Source organism: Meles meles, chromosome 11 (assembly GCF_922984935.1).
Source record: "Meles meles chromosome 11, mMelMel3.1 paternal haplotype, whole genome shotgun sequence".
In the NCBI taxonomy this organism is placed as follows: Eukaryota; Metazoa; Chordata; class Mammalia; order Carnivora; family Mustelidae; genus Meles; species Meles meles.
Window position 1 is genome coordinate 50,782,532 of NC_060076.1, and position 21,114 is coordinate 50,803,645.

At 45.0% G+C, this 21,114-nt stretch overlaps 1 protein-coding gene across 1 annotated transcript; it reads right to left on the bottom strand.

The window, feature by feature from the left end:
* Positions 1-2,998: 2,998 nt before the first annotated feature.
* RRAGA (Ras related GTP binding A) lies at positions 2,999-4,631 on the bottom strand. Its single transcript, XM_046022855.1, has one exon. The coding sequence runs from the start codon at positions 4,407-4,409 to the stop codon at positions 3,468-3,470; it is 942 nt and encodes a 313-aa protein (XP_045878811.1). The 5' UTR covers positions 4,410-4,631; the 3' UTR covers positions 2,999-3,467.
* Between the last annotated feature and the right edge of the window lie 16,483 nt (positions 4,632-21,114).

Sequence of the window (21,114 nt, forward strand, 5' to 3'; positions counted from 1 at the left end):
TACCTTAAAGAAGCAAGTGTATTATTACATACGTACTGCTTTAGAGGTTAATTAAGATAGTTCAAGTTCACCAGTAAGGGTGGGAGGCCCTTAATTACGGAGAATCAAAAGATCAAAATGTCTCTGGAGAGTATGGATTTATAAAAATCATACTGTTAAGTCATACCTGGAATAGGCTGGGAGTTTTGGCATTCTTTCCTGTCCTTTATATGCCAGGAGTATTAACAAAAATATCTCCGATTTATCATTTTCTCCTAAACCATTATGATTATGACTTAACTACCTCCAGGCTCTTCCCTCTCCAGTATTGCCTGCATAGCTACCTTTTTGACTTTAGGACTCTTAGGATCACTTAGTTTAAAATTCCATTAATCGTTTATTGCTAATTCCAAAATAGAGTTAAACCCTATGTAGATTCCTCTATTTACTTTCCACCATTGTTTCCCATTTTTTTTACTGAACTGCTTTTGAGTGTGGTTCTTTAGAAATTTTAATTCACAATTATAGCTGTCCTTTAGGGCTCAGACTAAATGTCACTTCCATGTTGAAGTCCTAATCTATCCCTTCCATATCCATGGATTTAGCCCTTCTCTAAAATCTGTAGTTTATCTTTTGTTCATTTAGTGTTTTTCACTTAGTGCTTTTATCATATTTTATGGTTGTATGTATGTGATCTTTCCAGTCATACTGATGATAACACACATGGACATACCTATCTTTGTAGATATAGGAGGTATGTGTCCACACAGACATATTCTCAAGGGCCATGGATCATCTTTAGCAAATACTTAAGTATTGGAATTTTTTTTTTTTTTTTTGCCTCCTATGTGATGGGATTAAAAATTATGGTAGAGGGCTACTTCATTGTGTAAATGTACTTTTTCTCATTACATTCATTGCAGATTATACAGAATGTACCTCTTTTTATTCACAATTTGTAAGGTGAAGGTGTGTAAATTGACTTTTTTAAAAAAAGATTTTATTTATTTATTTGACACAGAGAGAGAGAGAGAGATCACAAGTAGGCAGAGAGGCAGGCAGAGAGAGAGGGGTAAGCAGGCACCCTGCAGAGCAGAGAGACCAATGAGGGGCTCGATCCCAGGACCCTGGGATCATGACCTGAGCTGAAGACACGAGGCTTTAACCCACTGAGCCACCCAGGTGCCCCTGTAAACTGACTTCTATATCAACTGGAAACTTCAGTAATGAATGACAGAATGTCCTAATTGTTTTAAATGTTTAAAGAGGACGAGTATGATACTTAACATGAAAAATGTTACCAAGTGGAATAGGAATATTTAAGGCTAAAAAACAAAAATATTTGGGGGGAAATTAACTGAAAAAAAAAAGTACAAGTATTTTGAAACCATTTTTTACTATGATCTATGAAGTCAGTTTTATCTAACGGAAAAAACAGGAATTTTTGAGAACTTTATACAGGAAACCTTATTTTTTCCCCCCTACTCTTAGAATTCTAAAACAAAATAAATATTTAAGGACATTTTCCATAATGTAAAAGTACTTGCAAAGGTAAAATTCTCTTTCACATTATCTTGCAGATACATAGTTGCTTTCTCCTTGGGCACTGTGCAACTCCACACGCTTTATTTAAAATATTTGTGAGTCCTCTATGGGACTATTTGTTAAGTATGTTCTTTTTACTATAGTCTTGAATAAACATTCAATATTATACCACCTGGCTCTGTAATTTCCTATATAATATCAAAAAGAACCATGCCCTACAATCCTAGAATGATCACATATAAAGCTCCACCGGTAACTTATATTAATCAACAAAAGAAATTTGAGAGGCTAAGTGATTCAGGTAAAAGTATTTTGTTACTGCCATTTTAATTAGATTTACTGAATGTGGTATTTTAAAATGCTTTTAAAAAGGAACGCTTAAGTTATTAACATCTCGAGTCTTTTAACTTACTGCCAAAGGCCCTCCATAGAAGAGTTTAGTAACTTAGATCTGAATAGCTTCTTGCTCTTCATGGGTAGGGACATCATTTGTCATCCACAGCTGCTGCTCTAAAGGCCTGGGAAAAGCTAAATAACTCTGTTCACTTCAATTTAATGTCTGTATTCAAAGGAAATGTGCCCTTGTAAAATGGTGAGAAGAGTGGATCACAGGGATCTCTTGGCTCTAAAATACTTAGATTTCACTTAAAAGCATAAGGCAGTTGGAATAGGACACTTGAAGTGTTTGTTTTCTGATTTCTCTTTACTACTTTGAGAAGTCACATAATCTGGGCTGCAGTTTCCTTAATCTGTAAAATTCGGGGAATTATAATAAGGTATAGTGTATACCTGAAAAGCTAAGATTTTAGGATGAACTTTTCTGTCAATGGAGCAAGTAGTGAGGAGTAATGGTCAGGAAAGGGGTAGGTCTGTAATCTTATTGTCTAGGTTCAGCTGTATAACCTTAATAAGGTCTACCAGTTTTCTCACCAATTAAGAAAAAAAGTAATCTACCTCAGGTTGTGGATTAAATAAAATAGTACACATCAAGTATTTAAGAGTATCTGACATTTAATAAGGGCTCAAACATTTAGCTAGGCTTCAGTGATTTGGGAGTAGGCATTTATTTAAGTGGGCAGGGGGAGACTGGCTCTGGTGGTCATATTGATAGCTGATACAGTACAGAGTATGTCAGGCACCATTCTAAATGCTTTCCATGTTTTAATGTGTGTGTGTGTAACAATCCCGTAAGTGGTGCTACTCATATTTCATATGTGAGGACAGCAGAAGTGAAATTAAGTACCTTGCCCAGTTCACAAAGAGCAAGCAAGTGAATGGAGAATATGAACTCAGGTGGTCTACCCTCAGAGACCCTACCCTTAGTTGCTCTACTTACAGCCCCTATTCAGTATCACTAAGGTGATAGGGACTAGATCACAAAATTAAAATTTACCAGTTAAGCATTACTTTTGGGCTATCAGAATCTTTGGGTTTACATATTAACCACCTTCTAATTATTTCAAATAAGACCATATTTTAAATTGCTAACAGCAAATGTTTATTCATGATTGAAGCCAAGAAGGATTTATAAATGCATTTTAATACCTTGCTGATAAAATAGTAACATTCCATCTTTGCAATCTTGTAAGGAATACAGGAAGATACTGTAAAGGCTTTAATGTGTGTATCTATTATAACAAGGTAATCAGAACACACACATACACGCGCGCGCACACACACACATACACACACCACCTACTTTAGTGTTGCACCATACCAACTTTTCAGAAAGGCCATCTCGAAGCTCTACTGGATAGCGGAGTAAATAGCGTTCAAGGTTTAAAGACGAAGGAGTAGGGGAGAGTTGAAAAGTAGTTAAGCAGCACACATTTCAAAGCCCACTTTTAAGCACAGGACATTATGAATATTTAAAAAAAAAAAAGATGCGGGGAGGAGGGGGGGAAAGGCAATTCAGCATTTTCAGAAAGGGCATTTGGCAATATTCAACGCATCAGAAGGCTGTGCTTGGGACCATCCACTCTCTCCAGCTTCTCAAAGTGTTTCCTGGCATTGCGAATGTTGATCAGAGTAGCTGCAGAAGGGATCGACGGATCAGACATAACCACCATCACGTATGTGTTTGACGTGAAGATGTCGATGAAAGCAGCGAAGTTAGAATTCCGAACCTCCATGCTCTGGAAAGAAGCGGCTAATTTACTGCAGCTCAGCTTGAACTGTTTAATGATGTTGCTGATCTTCTCGAACCGGTGAACATCGCGCTGCTCTTTGCACTGGTAATGGGAAATGACCAAGAACGTAGCTCTCTCGAACAGCAGGACTTCGTCAGCCTCGATAATTTGGGCAAAATTCCTTAGGTTCATCTCCAGCTGCTGCACATTGGGAATCAGCTGATAGACAATACTGGACCAGGCTTTGTAGAGCGTTTCGTCCCAGATGGAGGTTCGAAAACAAGCGCATTCCAGAGGGCGAGACAAACGCCTCAGGTCTTCCTCTCGCTCTTTAAAAATCAGGTCACGCTGATCCTCCTGAACCAGATCCATTTTGTGCACCAGGCAGAAGATTTTGGCATCTGGAGAGTTCTGGAGGATGGCCTCCAGACACGACTGGTAGTAATGCATGTCCTTTTCCAGTTCGCGGCTCTCCACGTCAAACACGTAAATCAAAACCTCGACGTTACGGAAGATGTTGTCTCGCTGGCTGGTGAAGTAATTTTCCATGAAGGTGTCCTGACCGCCACAGTCCCACAGGTTCAGCACCAGGTTGCCCAGGAATCGGACGTGGGAGTGCTCCACATCAATGGTGGCACCCAGGCGCCGAGTGTCGCGGGCGATATAATTTGCAAAAATAATCGACCGCATGCTGGTCTTGCCCGACCCGCTCTTCCCCATCAACAGCACCTTCTTCTTCATGGCTGTATTTGGCATCACCCGCCGGAGCCGCCTCGGACTGGGCCTCAGGGCGCGGCCTAACTGCAGCGCGGAGGGAGGGCGGGGTCGGGGCTGGCGGGCTCTCCGCAGGCCGGGCCGCGCCGCTGTGCGGTCGGGGCAGCCGAGAGCGAGAGATCTGGGCTGGAAAGGCCGCGGCGGGGCGAACTCTCCCTCGGAGGTGAGCGCCCTGGGCGAGGCGGCTGCAGAGCTTCGGAGAAGGGCTCACCTTCCGGAGAACCGAGCCGCGGCGTCCCGGCGGCCACCCACTTCCGGCGGCGATCTCGCGAGAGCGTCCGCGCTCGGCGCTCCGGGCCCAGGGATCTGTGAGAAACTTAGTCTTTCAATGAACCCGAGCAGGGGCCACCCGAAGGGTAAAATGCAAAGGGAACCCAGCGCTGTGGTGTCGCTTTTCCTCTTTAAACTGGGTTTACAGTTGCAAGATGTAGGTGTGCGGTCTGTTGGGAGAATGCTGCCATCTCGTGGCCGCATCTCCCCCCGCCCAGGACCACACGGCTCGCTTTCAGAGCGCGGAGTGCTCGCTGGGTTTCATTCAGGGGCGGCGCGCAGGTGAAGGGCCTCAGGCTAGCGAGGCCTCCTCAGATTCCCTGGTTTGCTGCGTACGAGGGCACGGTAAATGAGCACTGCAGATGAGGAAGGGGAGACCTGGGAAAGTTTAGGTGACTGTGATGTACTGACTCCCACTTAGTGATTTTTCCACTTGGAAGCGAGTTCCTTTCTCACAGCTGCTTTGGCGGTAACCCCAGGCTTCAGAATTTGTAATGAGAATCCCAAAGCTCCAGGAAAGGACGGTAGGGAAGCTGGTAGCTCAGTCCTCGCGATAACCCTATGAATAAATAACCCTGTGAATAACCACCCCTGTTTTCAAGTGAGTACATCCAAGCTTAGAGGGGCTAAGTCATTTTTACCAAGTCACACACCTATCAAAGGACGCAACGCAGTTTGTCTGTTTTTAAAATATAAATTGCACATATTTAAGGCGTACAAAATGATATCGCAGTCAGACTAATAAAACTCATAGTTACTTCTCTGTGTGGTGAGAGCGCGTGAAATCCGCTCTCAGCTAATTTTCTGTGTTTAATACAGTATTAACTGTAGTCATGTGGTAGGTTAGCTCTCTACAACTTACTCATCCTACTTAACTGCAACTTTGTACCCTTTGACCAATATCTCCCCATTTCTTCCACCCCCTGCCTGGGAACCACTATTCTACTCTCTGCTACTGTGTATTTGAGTTGAGATTCTACATAATTGAGATCCTGCAAGCTTTTTTCTTTGTCTAGTTTATTTCACTCAGCATGATGTCATCCAGTTTCGTTCATGTTGTTGGACGTGACAGTATCTCCTTTAAAAAGGCTGGATAATATTCCACCACGTATATGAACTATGATTTCTTTTTTAAGATTTTTATTTATTTTAAAAAGATTTTATTTATTTATTTGACAGAGATCACAAGCAGGCAGAGAGGCAGGTGCAGGGCGAGGGTGGGAAGCAGGCTTCCCGCTGAGCGTAGAGCCTGGTGCAGGGGTAGATTCCAGGACCCTGAGATCATGACCTGAGCCAAAGGCAGATGCTCAACCCACTTGAGCCACCCAGGCGCCCCGATTTTTATTTTTTTAAAAGATTTTATTTGAGAGAGAGTGAGAGGGAGGATGAGCAGGGGGGAGAGGCCGAGGGAGAGAGGGAAGCAGACTTCTGCTGAGCCGGGAGCCCTGTGCAGGGCATAAATCCCAGGACCATCATAACCTGAGTGGAAGGCAGACGCTTAACGACTGAGGCACCCACGTGGCCCTGGTTTTTTTTTTTTTAAAGATTGTGTGTATTTGCTAGAGAGACAGCATGCACAAGTGGGGGAGGTGGGGGTGGGAAGAAGCAGGACGCCCCTCCCCCCAGAAGGGAGACATATTCCGGGCTGATCCCGGGACCCCAAGATCACCACCTGAGCCAAAGGCAGATGCTTAAACACCCAGGCGCCCTTTGTGTTTGGGCTCTTGATGGCCACCTCCAGGTTCGCAATTTGCTAGGAGGACTCACAGAGCTGGGCTTGAAGTCATAGGGCTATGCTTTATTACAGTGAAAGGACTCATAGCAAAGTCAGCAAAGGGAAAAGGAGCAAGGGCTGCAATGTGGAGGAAACAGTGTAGGTTTCCAAAAGTTCTCTCTCAGTGAAGTCACACAAGACGTACTTAATTCCTCCATGCGTTGGGACAACTGATGTGAAAGGTCTACCAGGAAAATCTCATGAGGAAGTCAGGGGCCAGGGTTTTTACTGGGGGCTCACCCTGTAGGTACCACCTACCTCAGCTGACCAAAATTCCATGTTCCTAGAAGAGCAGGTGTTCTGTATAAACCACATGGTTTATACATAGTGATTATTTCAGGGAACCGTGGGAATGCTCCTGAATTCCAAGTTCTTAGCCAATCAGTGATAATCCTCATAACAGGGACTTTATAAGGATGACAGTTCCAGGCCTGCTGTGTGAACTCCTTTGCACACAAGTATCTATTCATGTGCTTATTAGGCATTCATGTGTTCCTTTGGTGAAATATCTCTAGCAGTCCTTTGTTTTTTGTTTTTTTTTAAATTGGGCTGTGTGGGGCGCCTGGGTGGCTCAGTGGGTTAAGCCTCGCCTCTGCCTTCGGCTCAGGTCATGGTCTCAAGGTCCTGGAATTGAGCCCTGCATCAGGTTCTCTGCTGAGCAGGGAGCCTGCTCCCCCCCCCCCCGCCCCCCGCCTGCCTCTCTGCCTACTTGTGATCTCTGTCTGACAAATAAATAAATAAAATCTTTAAAAAAATTGGGCTGTGTTGGGCTTCCTGGGAGCTGCAGCCAGTTAAGCCTCTGACTTGAGCCCCTGCATTGAAGGGCTCTGCGCTCAGCAGGGGGTCTGCTTCTCCCTCTCCCTCTGCCCCTCCCTTTGCTTGTGCTCTCTCTTTCTCAAATAAATAAAATGATTTTGAAAAATATTTATTTATTTGAGAGAGTGAGAGAGGAACAGAGGGAGAGGGACAAGCAGACTCCCTGACCTGGGGCTCGATCTTAGGACCTTGAGATCCTGACCTGAACCAAAACCAAAAGTCGGACACCTAACCAACTGAGCCACCCAGGTGCCCCAATTAATAAAATTTTAAAAATGTAAAAATTGGGCTGTGTTACAGTGAGTTGTGGGTTCTTTGTGTATTCTGGATGCAAGTTCTTTATTAGATAATTGAGATGTTAAGTTTTTCTCCCAATCTGTACTTGTCTTTTTATTTTCTTAACTGTCTTCAGAAGTGTAAATTCCAAGTGTGATGGCTTTGTAGCTTTTTTGTAAATACCCTTATTATGTTGAGGAAATTCCCTTCTTTTCCTGATTTGTTGAGGATTTTTGTCAAGAATGAGTGTTGATTTTATAAAATGCTTTTTCTGAATTTATTGAGAAGATCAGGTAGCTTTAGTCCTGTATTCAATTGAAGTGGTACAGGACATTGATTTTCCCCTGCTAAAACAGCTTTATTATTGTATTCCTGGGATAGATGCTCTTGGTCATATTATATAAAACTTTAAAAAAAATTATCTTAAAAAGATTTTGGTTATTTATTTGAGAGAGAGAGAGAGAGAGAGAGAGAGACTCCTAAGCAGACTCCCACTGAACAGGAAGCCCCACACGGGGCTGGATCCCAGGACCCTGAGATCATGACCTGAGCCATAAACCAAGAGTCAGATGCTCAACCGACTGCACCACCCAGGAACCCCTATAATCCTCTTTATATGTTGCCAATTTCAGTTTGCTAATGTACAAGATTTTTATGTTTATATTCATGAGAGATGACGGTCTGGGGTTTTGAGTGACAGTTTCATCTGGCTCTAGAGTCAGAGACATACTGGCCTCCCAGAGTGATTCTGGAAGTGTTTCTCTCTCCTCTGTTTTTTAAGAGTATGCATAGAACTGGTACGCTTTCTAACTCAAATATTTGACAAAATACACCAAGCTCTTCTATTTTTGCTTCTTCATCTTTTGGTAGTTTATGGTGACACATTTGGGCAGTATTTTGGTTGTCTGTTCCTCCATCTAGATTAAGCGTCATGAGAACATTGTCCCTGTCTCCAGTATTCAGCCCAGTGGCTGGCTTAACTAGCCAGGGGACTGGAGCATGTTTGTTTGTGATGTTTTTTGTAACCGTCCCTCAGAATAATATACCGCTTAAAGTAAAGCTTTAACTAATGAGGAGTTGTACTGGTCACGCAAACATGCTTAAAGATGACTTTGAGAAAAACATGGACTAGCAGCAGGCCTCTGGTGGAGGGGATGATTCAAGTCGTGGAAGCCAGGCAGCTGGGAGCGCCCGGCTCCAGGTGGAACGCCTCCTCGTTTCCCTTTTTTGTGGTCTCCTCTACCTCAGAGGAAGCCTCTTCCTAAAATAATCCCTTTAAGTGCTCTTGCTCAACTACAAATCCCTGCTGCCGGACCAGACACACCTGACTCCTCTTCTTGTTTAACCTTGTTTACCTCTGAAACTTGTGACCAACATATGACTCACATTCCTTCTAGTTTACCTACTAGACATATGACTCTTCTATAACCTTCTTTTTTTCTCCTTTTTTGCTATCTTGTATCTAATAAATACAGGGACTGAGGAGTTGCCGGGCGACGGTCTTTCCAGCTGTCGTGCCCTGCTCCCTCTCTCTTACAGCTGACTTGTTTGTGCCTCATTCTTCTCCCGCGCACCGTTAGGAAAGCGGCAGTTTCTGGTTATTGTCAGTGGAGTGACTAAGCAGGGGAGAGGTGGAGGTTTGTGTGTTACTATGGGCTAGTCTTCTGCTGGTGCCAGTGAAATTTAGCAACCCTAAATATTTAAGGGTGATGAAAAGACAATGTTTTACTAAAGCACTGTGCATTCAGAGGACTGACCATGGATTTTTTTTTTTCCTTCAGAGAGAGAGAGAGTGAGTGAGCATGGGCTTGGAGGGGCAGACGGAGAGAGAGAATACTAAGCAGGCTCCACACCCAGAGTGGAACCCGACACAGGGTTCGATCTCACAACCCTAAATCACAGTCTGAGCCCAAATCCAGAGTTGGGTGCTTAACTGATGGAACCACCCAGGTGCTCCATAACCATATGTTTTTACTATTTTATTTATTTATTTCTCAGAGGGAGAGAGAGAGAGAGAGAGAGAGAACACAAGCAGGCAGAGGCAGAGAGAGAGGTAGGCTCCCTGCCGAGCAAGGAGCATGATGCCGAACTTGATCCCAGGACCCTGGGATCATAACCTGAGCTAAAGGCAGCAGCTTAACTAATTGAGCCACCCAGGTGTCCCAACCAATCATACGTTTTTATTTTTTTATTTTTATTTTTATTTATTTATTTTTAAAGATTTATTTATTTATTTGACAGAGAAAGATCAGAAGTAGGCAGAGAGGCAGGCAGAGAGAGGAGGAAGCAGGCTCCCTGCTGAGCAGAGAGCCCAACGCAGGACTTGATCCCAGGACCCTGAGATCATGACCTGAGCCAAAGGCAGAGGCTTTAACCCACTGAGCCACCCATGTGCCCCAATCATACATTTTTAAACAGTGTTCTGAAACAAAACAAAACAAAACAAAAAACAAAAAACAAAAAAAAACAGTGTTCTACAAAGAGTAGATTTTCAGATGATATACAGCAATGAATTTGGGGTTGGGTGAGTTAGTTATAAGGCTATAGAATAAAAATCGTGTAGCTTCAGTGTTAATTTTAAAGAAAGATTGTGGGGAAATAGTAAATAAAAATGGTCCTATTAAGGAGCAAATGTAAGGGGTGCCTGGGTGGCTCAGTGGGTTAAGCCTCTGCCTTTGGCTCAGGTCATGATCTCAGGGTCCTGGGATCAAGTCCTGCGTCGGGCTCTCTGCTCAGCAGGGAACCTGCTTCCTCCTCTCTCTGCCTGCTTCTCTGCCTACTTGTGATCTCTCTCTCTCTCTCAAATAAAGAAAAAATTTAAAAAAAAGAAGAAAATGTAAAATTTCAAGACAAAATATTGTTTGCAGTGGTCTTTAAGATCTCCAGGTTCCTCATTTTTTTTAAATGAAATTTTAAAAAAAGATGTATTATTGGTCAGAAAGAGAGAAAGAGTGAGAGCGAGAGCACACAAACGGGGGAGTAGCAGAAGGAGAGGGAGAAGCAAGTTTCCTGCTGAGCAAGGAGCCCAATATGGGACCCAGTCCCAGGACCCTGGGATCATGACCTGAGCCAAAGGCAGACGCTTAAAGGACTGAGCCACCCAGGTGTCCACTTCCCCCAATTAATTCTTTTACTTTGTCCTTTCCTTGGGTGGAAAAGTTTGAAAAGAAAGACCTAGGTGAGTCTGAATCCTGGTTCCAGAACTTACCAGCTGTGTGATCCTGAGTTGATCCCCTCGCTGCAGTGTTTGGATTCATAATATAATAGATTTTGTCAGTTTTAAGAGAGAGATGAGAGAATTTGCAGGAAGGTATGCAGAAGTATTTAGTGGATAGCAAGTGACAGTAAATTCTTCCCAAGCAAGGGCATTTTGAAACAGGGCTAGGGAGGTGTTTAGATGGGCAGGGTGGAGTTGGCAAGAACAAACACGGCGTGGGCAGCAAGTGTAGAAAGTGGGGCAGGTTGTTCTGTTGCACACCAGCTCTATGGAAGTACTTGTGTTAAGGCTATATTAGCCACATGACCTCCATCTTTCAAGATCTCTGCTCTTTTGAAGGCAGGGCTGGGGGAAGTTGGGAGTACTATGGGTTGTTGACGAGATCTATCCACAAGGGTGGTCTGCATGGGAGGTGGTTCTCATTAAAGTCTGGGGGCATGAATGGGGCATCCTTCTTCTGGAAGATTCATGGATGGTGTTTAGGCAGCTCTCAAGAGAGGGCTGGTATTCAGCACTTTAGTTTTTCTGGAAGACTCGATTATGTGTTCTTCCCTGTCAATGGCAAGGGATGGCATGCAGGATTTGCCTTGGCTTTCAAGAACTTCCACCTCTCCATCTGGTCTCCTCTCACCCCAGAAGTTTTCCATCTTTCCCTTTAGGACCCCAACTTCCTACTGGAAGGCAAGGAATAGCTTCATCGTCTATGGTTCTTAAGATCAGTAAGCTTTGCTCTCCTTTCGATCTACCCTTTCGACTTTCTAGATCTGGGTCGGCAAACTTTCTCTGTAAAAAGCCAGATGGTAAATATTTAGTTCTTTCGTGGGCCCGCAAGCAAGACCAAGAACATTTCTACAAGTTTTTTTTTTTTTTACAAACTTCAAAACTTTATTTATAGACACTGAAATTTGAACTTTAAGGTTTTGTGGGTCATGTAGGAGTCTTAATTTTTCCAATTATTAAAAAATGCAAAAACCATTCCTAGCTTGCTAGCCATGCAGAAACAGATGGCCGCTGAATGTGGCCTGTAGGCAGTAGTGTTCTGACCTCTGTTCTGGAGCCTAACGTGGAAGAAAGTAAATGCCCAAACTCATCATATTAAATGTCCTGCTGCTGAGGCGGCTCTGACTTAATCACTTACTCATTGGCTAAAACTAATGGGACAAGTTAGCAAACATGGGAAAGAAAAGCAACATAGGACTGTCCATTTTTTTTTTTTTAAAGATTTATTTATTTGACAGAAAGAGACACAGCAAGAGAGGGAACACAAGCAGGGGGAGTGGGACAGGGAGAAGCAGGCTTCCTGCCAAGTGGGGAGCTGGATGCAGGGCTTGATCCCTGGACTCTGGGATCATGACCTGAGCCGAAGGCAGACTTTTTTTTTTTATGATTTTATTTATTTATTTGACAAACGGAGATCACAAGTAGGCAGAGAGGCAGGCAGAGAGAGGAAGGGAAGCAGGCTCCAGGCTGAGCAGAGAGCCAGATGCCGGGCTTGATCCTAGGACATTGCATGACCTGAGTCGAAGGCATAGGCTTTAACCCACTGAACCACCCAGGTGCCCCTGAGCCAAAGGCAGATGTTTAACGACTGAACCCCCAAGCACCCTAGAACTATTCATACTTGAAGCTCTTAGTTCCCCTAAGTGGGAAGTGATGTCTGATCCTAAACATCTCACTGGAACAGTGTCTCCTGAACTTGCTTCATGATCAGAATCATGAGGCTTCCCACTGGAACTGCAGTCCCAGACAAGAGATGGTGATTAGCAGGTGTCTTCTGGGCAGGATCTGTATTGGTTCTTGGGATCAGGTGAGCCACGTACAATGGGACGGCTCCAAAGCTGTGCTTTTTAAACAGTGGTCCCTGGCCCAGCAGCATCAGCAACTCTCAGGAACTTGCTAGGTTCCACTCACCCCAGACCCACTGAATCAGAAACTCCTGTGTGGGGCTGGCAATCTGGCTTTTATTAAACCGGGTGATTCTGAAGGCTACACTTGACCTCTAAAATTGAGAACCACTGAGTCACTACTAGCCCTGAGAGAGGTGATTAAGCACCCACCTAAGGGCTGAAAGCATAGGCACCACCAAACTGCTTTGTTCTCAACAGCGCAAGGTCGATGGGTGGGTGGAGCCAAACGTATTGATTTTTATAAGGAAGATCTGGAAATGGTATTTAAGGTTGGCCGGGGCGGGGAGGAAAGTCAAAGGTAAACCTTTCTACAAGAAGAGTTGTGATGGGTCCTAGAGATAGAAAAATGTTGCCCAATGGCATGCCAGTGGAGTTTCAGCCCTTTTGCACACATGATCATGGCCTTTGTGGACTCGCGGACCCTCAGGTTTTCCAAAGGCATCGTGACCTTCACCCTTCGATTTCTCTACAGTCCAAGGAAGGGACCTTTGTCCTGGGCCCCCCAGGTGAAGCTCTGGGAGCTTCCTGCCCTCACAAGCGGCCCTTGTGACATCACCGCCGCCCTGAGGTGCGGCTCCTGTCCCTGGCGACGTCACAGAAGCCCCACGCGTCCCCTGGTGGCTGGGCATCCTGGGCTCCCGCAGCTGCTCCAGGCCCGTGGCTGGGGTGTGCGGAGGCTGGGGCGGCGCCTGCAGGGGGAGGTCACCCGGGCTGGCGCGCAGTCCACGCTCACTGCTGCTCTGGTGCAAGGCCAGCTCCAGGAGGGGAGCAGACGACTGGCCTTTGCAGAAGGGCCACTTCAGTTCGCTTTGAAGTAAACATTCGGGACATTGGCCAAGGCCCTCGAGACTGCCCCAGAGAGGAGGCTGGGGCCCAGGAGGCGGTAGTGGCTGCGGGGGATGCTCTGCGCAGACACCCGAGCCTCGGGATGGCCCCGCTGAAGAGGAAATGCATCTGTGACCTGTGCACCTGCGGGTAAGAGAGCGGCGCCCTGGCGGAGGACCCAGGAGCCTGGGTTTTCAACCCCGAAACCTAGGCGGAGACTCTCGTTTGGGCTGTGAGGAAGCCCCAGGCTGGTGGAGTCGTCCACTTGCCCACACGTTCTGGGCTGCAGTTTTGTCAGCTAGCATTAGGGCCGCCGCGCGGATTCAGTCTGGGTGAACGTGTCTATCCTCGGGCCTTTAAATGTGTTCCTTCACCTCAAGCCGCGCAGAGGTTGAACACCGGCCCGACGCTGTCTGTGCTCCTCGCCCTTGAGCCCAGAAAGGGTTCTTTATCTAAACGCTTGGCCAGGTTGGAAGGCACCGCTGTCGTGGGATTGGTTTTTGAAGGAGATAAGATGCGGGAAGAGGAGTTCTACTGTAACAGGCTTCCTCTGGGTGAGAGACGTGTAAGGTGTTTGTAAAACCGGTTTCCACGCTGGTGCAGAGTGAAGCAGGAAGAAGACTTTTGCATGCCTGTGCTGGCCAGTTGCCTTTAAGGACCAGCTCTGGGTGAAGTTCCACAAAGGCAGGTGGTCCCAGGGAGAAATGGTGGGCTTTCCTTAAAGTTCTGTGGCTGACCCCTTTCTCCCATGTCTCACCGGTTCTGACCTCCTCCTTCGGCTTCCCAGGCCATCTGGGGAGCTGTGGGGCTTGGGATGCGAGGAAAGGCATCTGATAGAAGGGTGGACCCTAGGGCTGGTTCTCCTGGGCTTGAAGCTAACGGTGGGATCTTAGGCAGGTGACTGAACTCCAGGATTCACTGGGGATTAAATGAGATGCGGTGGGTTGAGTCTCCTGCTATGGGATTGTACTTGATCAAGCTTGACATCTTGAAATAGCAGAAAGTGCTCGCCCATTGCAGGGAGCTACCCGAGTGTGGGAGATGGCGCTGGTGGCAGGGAGAAGTGAAGGGAATGCCAGACATCGGGTTAGAAACCTTATGCATCTCTGTAGTCGTGGGATGGTCCTTGAGTTTGGTTGCTCATGAGTGTCACCTGTGAAGCTTTGAAACTCTCAGCTGCCCAGGCTGTTGACCGTCCTTGGTGAGGGTGGGCCCCACGGGCAGGCTTCAGGTGATTCTGATCACATGCCGGGACTGGGAACCGCTGATCTAGGTCACATCCCTGCAGGGAACTTGCTCTGAAGCAGAGTTAGGTGGGACCAGAGCAGAAACTTAGTTGAGAGCTGCTACTTTGGCACAGGACCGAGGCAAAAGCTCGTTGGTTCCCTCTTCTCTGGGGGCCCTTCGCATCACCCTCCAAAGATACTGGGTTCTTCCAGTAGGATTGTCATTAGGATTGAATCTGTGCTGTTGTAGGAGAACGGCTTCTCTGGGTATTCCCGATGACTCCGTGCCTCCTTCATCCCTGCGAGGGGCTGTTCACCATCAGAGGCAGAGTCTGTCCTTAGTTTTCTTTGCTTCCTTCTCCGTCGTGTATCTGCCCTTCCACTTTATGGTTTCAGGCTGTGATCTCTGGTTTGACTCCTACCTGTCCACCCCTCCACTCTTCTGTCTTATTTCACTTCTCAAAGTGCTTGTTGACCTACCTGGCTGTCTCATCAACCTTAAGAGACTTCGAACATTCTCCATTGCCCCTTTGTCCCAGTATCTGCCCCATGAATGGTGCCAGTAATCTTCCATTTACCCTGTATTAAAACATTTGAATCTTCTCTTAGTCTCCCTTATCCCCAGTATTTATCTTTTCCAAAGTGTGGTTTCCTTCTCCTTTGCGGTCTTGAATGGGTGCCTTCCTTTTTATTGCCATTGTTCCCTCCTTGGGTCTCTCATTTTTATGTTTGGAAACCGGTCCTAACCTTTCTAACTTGGCCTCCCGTGATTGCCTTACATAAAACCACTCCTTGAGTTGGTAGAGCTTCCTGGCATTTCCTGAAAGGACTTCAGGACTTCCCATCTCTCTTCCTTGCCCTAGCCTGGCCCTCCTCTAAATGTCTGTGTCCCTTCCTTCTTCTGTGTGACCTTGTAAAGCCTTGTCTGGGTTGCAAGTCTCCATTAACCCAGCCCTGTAGCTCCCAATCTTGGTTCTAGTTATATGTCTGCATGTTTATCCCCACCCCTTTGATCGCATATACCTGGAAAACAAAGACCATATTTTCTATTTTTGTGTGCTATATAAAACTAACACACTTTCTCCATTGGTTAGTGAAAACTAGCTTTTTGAATAACAAGATAGATTTTTAAAAAAAATTTATTTGACAGACAGATCACAAGTAGGCAGAGAGGCAGGCAGAGAGAGAAGAGGAAGCAGGCTCCCTGCTGAGCAGAGAGCCCGACGCGGGGCTTGATCCCAGGACCCTGGGATCATTACCTGAGCTGAGGCAGAGGCTTAACCCACTGAGCCACTCAGGAGCCCCAAGATAGATTTATTTTTATTACTTTTTTTGGTATTAAGGTGACATGCTGGAATGGATAAGGAAGGCAAAATTTACAGCTGTGCTGTCCAGTAGGGGAGCCACTAGACATGTGTGTAATTTCATCAAAATTAATTAAATAAAATGAAAACTTCAGTTCCTCATTGCCCTAGTCATGCTCAAGTGCTCAGTACCTATCTGTGTGTCATGGCTACTCTACGAGGGAGTGTAGATGGGGGTCCTTCTCACCCTTGCAGAAAGTTCTGGGATAGCATGGATATGGAGCCTTATTATCCAGAAGTCCTCATCCTCCTCACCACCAGTTAAATCTGGGATGAAATGAGAGGAATTTTCTAGGTGTTCTCTAAGCTCTAGATGTCAATAATTTTTGGCTTTCCCACTGAGGTTATGGGGGAGAAGTGATGAGAATTCAGGAGGAGGAGTATGGATGAAGAACTCTCCTTGTCAGAGAGAGCCCTTTAGGTGGGAGAGGGGAGATGGGGTTTCTGACTGAGTTATTTGGTCTCTCTGGGCTTCTGTCTCGAATTCTTTAAACCAGACTTACAGAAGTTCTTTACTCATAGGGAAACCCACAACTTTCCCTCCCCTCTCCCATTCATCTTCCTCCTAAAGCTAGATGTATGCAAGATTACTTGTTCTCTCAACTGTAATTTCTGAAGACTTGGTTCTTGTTAGTGGGGAGGCTTGGGATGCAACAAGGAGCTGGAGAGCAAGTCTTCCTCCAGGTGCCACTGTCAGAGGCTCTGGGCATGGGCAGTGCTCTTGGAACAAGTTCTCACTCTTGGCCACAAGATGGCAGCCTTCTCCCAATCAACTATTACTGCTCCTTAAACTGGAGACCAGCCTAAAGGAGAAACAAAACTGTGGGGTTTTGGGTTTTCCTTTAATTTTTTTTTTAATGTATATTTACCATATTGTTTTCTTTTTCTTTAAAAATTTTAAAATTATTTAAAAAATTATTATTTTTTAAATTTACAGACAGAGATCACAAGTAGGCAGAGAGGCAGGCAGGGAGAGAGGGGGAAGCAGGCTCCCCGCTGAGCAGAGACCCCCCCCCCACCCCCCAATGCGGGGCTCGATCCCAGAACCCTGGGATCATGACCTGAGCCAAAGGCAGAGGCTTTAACCTACTGACCCACCCAGGCGCCCCGAGAGAATAATATTTTCAATTATATCTGAAGATTGCCAGCATTTCACCATATGGGAAAAAATGTTCTGCAGTATACCACCTTACATTTATATAGTATTTAAAAATCTCATAAATTACTGTCTTCCTGGGGGAGGGTTCTTCTACATGGGGAGCATTGCTTAGTTTGGAAGTTTGATTCCTGATCTTAGGCTCTGTTCTCCCTGTAGATGCTTTTGGTTTACTGAACTATCCTTGTCCCAAATTATTAAATTTGAAACTGGAGATGGGGGGGTAGGCTGTGGATGAAGTGTTAAGTTCAGTTTTTCAAGGTTAAAATTGAAAGGGATCTTAATGGTCATTAGCTCTTTTATTTTGCAGATAATGCAGTTAAAGGATTGAGATTAATTTTAATGCACAAGGGCACATTTTGTTAAGCTTTGGACACAATTTAGGTCAATTTTATTCATCTAGCGTGTATCAGACACTAGATACTATAGTTGATAGTCCGTGGTCTGTTTTCAAGCCATACTGGGCTTTTTTTTTTTTTTTTTTAAAGACAGTGTGTGAGAGTGGAATGGGGTGAGGGACAGAGGGAGAAAGAGAATCTCAAGCAGGCTCCAACACCCCGCTCAGAGCCTGATGTAGGGCTCGATCTCACAACCCTGAAATCATGACCTGAGCTGAAACCAGGACATTGAGCTGAGCCGGACACTCAACCGACTGAGCCTCTCAGGGGCCCCTCACGCTGGGCTCTTTTTGATTACAGATGGTAATATGAAGCTCCTTACAGTTGAGAAATGCTATCTGATAGTTAAAAAAAAAAAAAAGGTGTAATTCTTAAAGCTTTTTAGTCAAATAATATAAATAGCAAATCTCTCTCTTGAGATTAAAATGTAATAGCACTACTTTTTCTGAAATTCATGTTAGAAAAAGGAAAGTTAATCAAGGGGTTGAAGTAGCTTGCTTTTATATCTGATTATTTTATGGCCTGCTGTACACTATCTTAAAGACTTTGTGCAATCTTGCAGAAAATTCCAGGACTGGGTAATGTATCAGGAAATATTTATGTAGCGTTGGTAGTATGTGCAGCATTTCATAAAAAAGGTAGTCCCATAGAGGACTTGTGAGTTGTTGAAAAGGATGTGGATTTGGCCCTTTCACAGAGCTTGGGGAGGAAGGTGATCTCAGGGGCAGTCATGTATCTGCAACTTAAATCAGTTTTGTTAACCAGGGAGGAACTTGTTATTTTAATTTTGGAAAATATTTTCTTCACATTGATGGAAATTTCCTTAACCTTAGATTTTATTTTCTCAGAGTCTCTGTTACAAATTAAGAGGAAGGGAAAAAAAAATCAAGGAATTGGTTTGATATTACATGTTTCAAGAAGAATTCTTGTTTTTAATTTAAATAAAATTGATTTCATAAATTCTGATTAAGAAAAAAGGACAAAGAGCAGCTTTTGATAGGTGCTTGCTGGTGACTTTTTATCTTTGGCAGAATCCGGATAGAGGAACCAAGGGGGGAAGAAAAAACCCTTTTACTCTAACACCGAATTATTTTTATTATGAAATTTATGCACTTTGTGTGTTATATGCTCTTTAAAAATTATGGAATCTTTGTGATACCACAATTAATGTTTAATTGTCCATATATACCTTTCATCTTACAAAAGGAATATAATTATACATGATGAGGCACATTTCAAATAGGAAATTAGAGCACAACTTCATAGTAATCCACATTCCAGCAATGGAAACAATCTGCTCAGTTTTATAATCAACAAATGGATCCGTTTAGAGTTTTGAGTACCCTGCTCTAATTCTATCTACTGTGGGCAGTTTTAGACCCCCTTCCCTTGATCGATGTTTTGGACTGACCTTTTGATTTACAGTTCATTCAGGAAGATGACCTGTTTCCTGGGGGTGGGGGAAGTAGCAAACTTCCAATGAATAAGACCAAGAAAATAAGTAAGTAGGATTTCAGAGGTGGGAGAGCTCCCTTGGAGAAGGGGTAGTAGAGAAGGCTGTAGGAAGGGGAGGTGACTTACTTGGGCCATTGGGAAAGGGTTACTTTGTTTCAAACCCTGGCTCTGCCTCTTTGAGCTTGTGCAGGTGGTTGAACCTATCTGTTGAACAGGGATGATGACCATGCCTTATTCTTAGGGTTGGGGTGAGGACTAGCGGGAAGAGGAGTGCAAGCTGGCACTTATAAACTCTGAAGGAAAACTTTGGGGTCAGGACTCTCTATACCATCTGTGGGGGCACGGTGGCATAGAGATGTGGATAGATCACATCCACGTTGAACACTTGGGTCTTGAGTGGCAGGTCCTGCCTGAAGCTCTGTGGACGTAATGGCATTGGGGCTCTTAAATGTCAAAGAATGTGACCTTGAGCAGCAAAGATAGCCCCTGATGGATTTGAGCAGGTGAATAACACAGATGAAGCCATTTTCTCAAAAGAGAAACATCCCTCCTCTCTGCTCCCTTACTCCTTCCTGTTAAAATAGGGAGATGAACCACAAGAGACTATGGACTCTGAAAAACAATCTGAGGGTTTTGAAGGGGCAGGGGGGTGGGAGGTTGGGGGAGCCAAGTGGTGGGTATTGCGGAGGGCACGTATTGCATGGAGCACTGGGTGTGGTGCATAAACAATGAATTCTGTTACACTGAAAAAAAAAATCTAAAAAAATATCCAATATCTCGAAGTCTGTTGTTGGGTTAAAACTCCTGAATGGATTTATAGTTTGCCATAGTTCCTTCCAGGTATCTTTGTTGCGTTCTTGTCTTTTTTCTTAACAAGGCACTGCTGATTTACTTTGAGTGGCCGCCGACTGCAGGAGTTAGCACAGGTCCTGAGCCGGACCACCTGGGTTCAAATCCCAGCCTTTCACGCAACAGCGGTGTCACGCGGGACCACTCCACAGCAATGTCTTTTCCCCTGCAGTCTCCTCTGGAACACGCAGATCCTAGAGCCTCTCGTAGGGCGGTTGTGAGGACTGAGTGAATCCTAAATACACAAATAGAACCATGCCCGGCAAAGCAGTAAGGCACAGACAAGTGTTACTAAATCAATATCAAGATGGTGGCCCATGTTCTGGGTAATGGGTCCTGGGAGGAGTGAAGAAGCTCTCTGTGGGGGTAGAGACTCTAGGGATGGGTATTCGTTCTGTTTATTACCTGGCAGGCCGTGAAAAATGCTCTGCAGAGAATTCAGACAGGGTGATGTGCTTAATACGTGCTTGGGGAATTTGATTAAATGTGGAGGCTAGAGATGGTCCCGTACAGATTTAATCTGCTCTGCACACAAGTGGGAAGGCCCTCTGCCTTCTCAGGGATGCCTGTGTTTCAGTCAAGCAATGATTAGACTTTTCAAGTTCAGATCTTCACGTTAAGGTAGTCTCTAATTCAGGTTAGAGGTTCCAAGTCTGAAAAATCGTGACTTTGGTATTAAAGACCTTCTCACTGCCTGGCATATACTACCATTCCATTTTATCATCTTCTTTTCTGGATCCTTTAAAATAACTTCAAGGGGCACCTGGTGGCTCCGTTGGTTGTGCGTCTGCCTTTGGCTCAGGTCATGATCCTGGGGTCTTAGGATTCAGTGCTATATGGGGCTCTTTGCTCAGCGGGGAGCCTGCTTCTCCCTCTGCCTGCTGTTCCCCCAGCTTATGTTCTCTCTAACAAATAAATTCTTTTTTTAAAGATTTTATTTATTTAAGAGAGAGAGTAGAGATCACAAGTAGGCAGAGAAGTAGGCAGAGAGAAGGGGGGTAAGCAGGCTCCCCACTGACAGAGAGCTTGATGTGGGGCTCGATCCCAGGACCCTGAGATCATGACCTGAGCTGAAGGCAGAGGCTTAACGCACCGAGCCACCCACGTGCCCTGACAAATAAAATCTTAAACAAACAAACAAACACCTAAACAAA

Bases quoted from the DNA above. Each gene is read 5' to 3' on its own strand.
- RRAGA (XM_046022855.1), bottom strand. From the start codon at position 4,409: ATGCCAAATACAGCCATGAAGAAGAAGGTGCTGTTGATGGGGAAGAGC.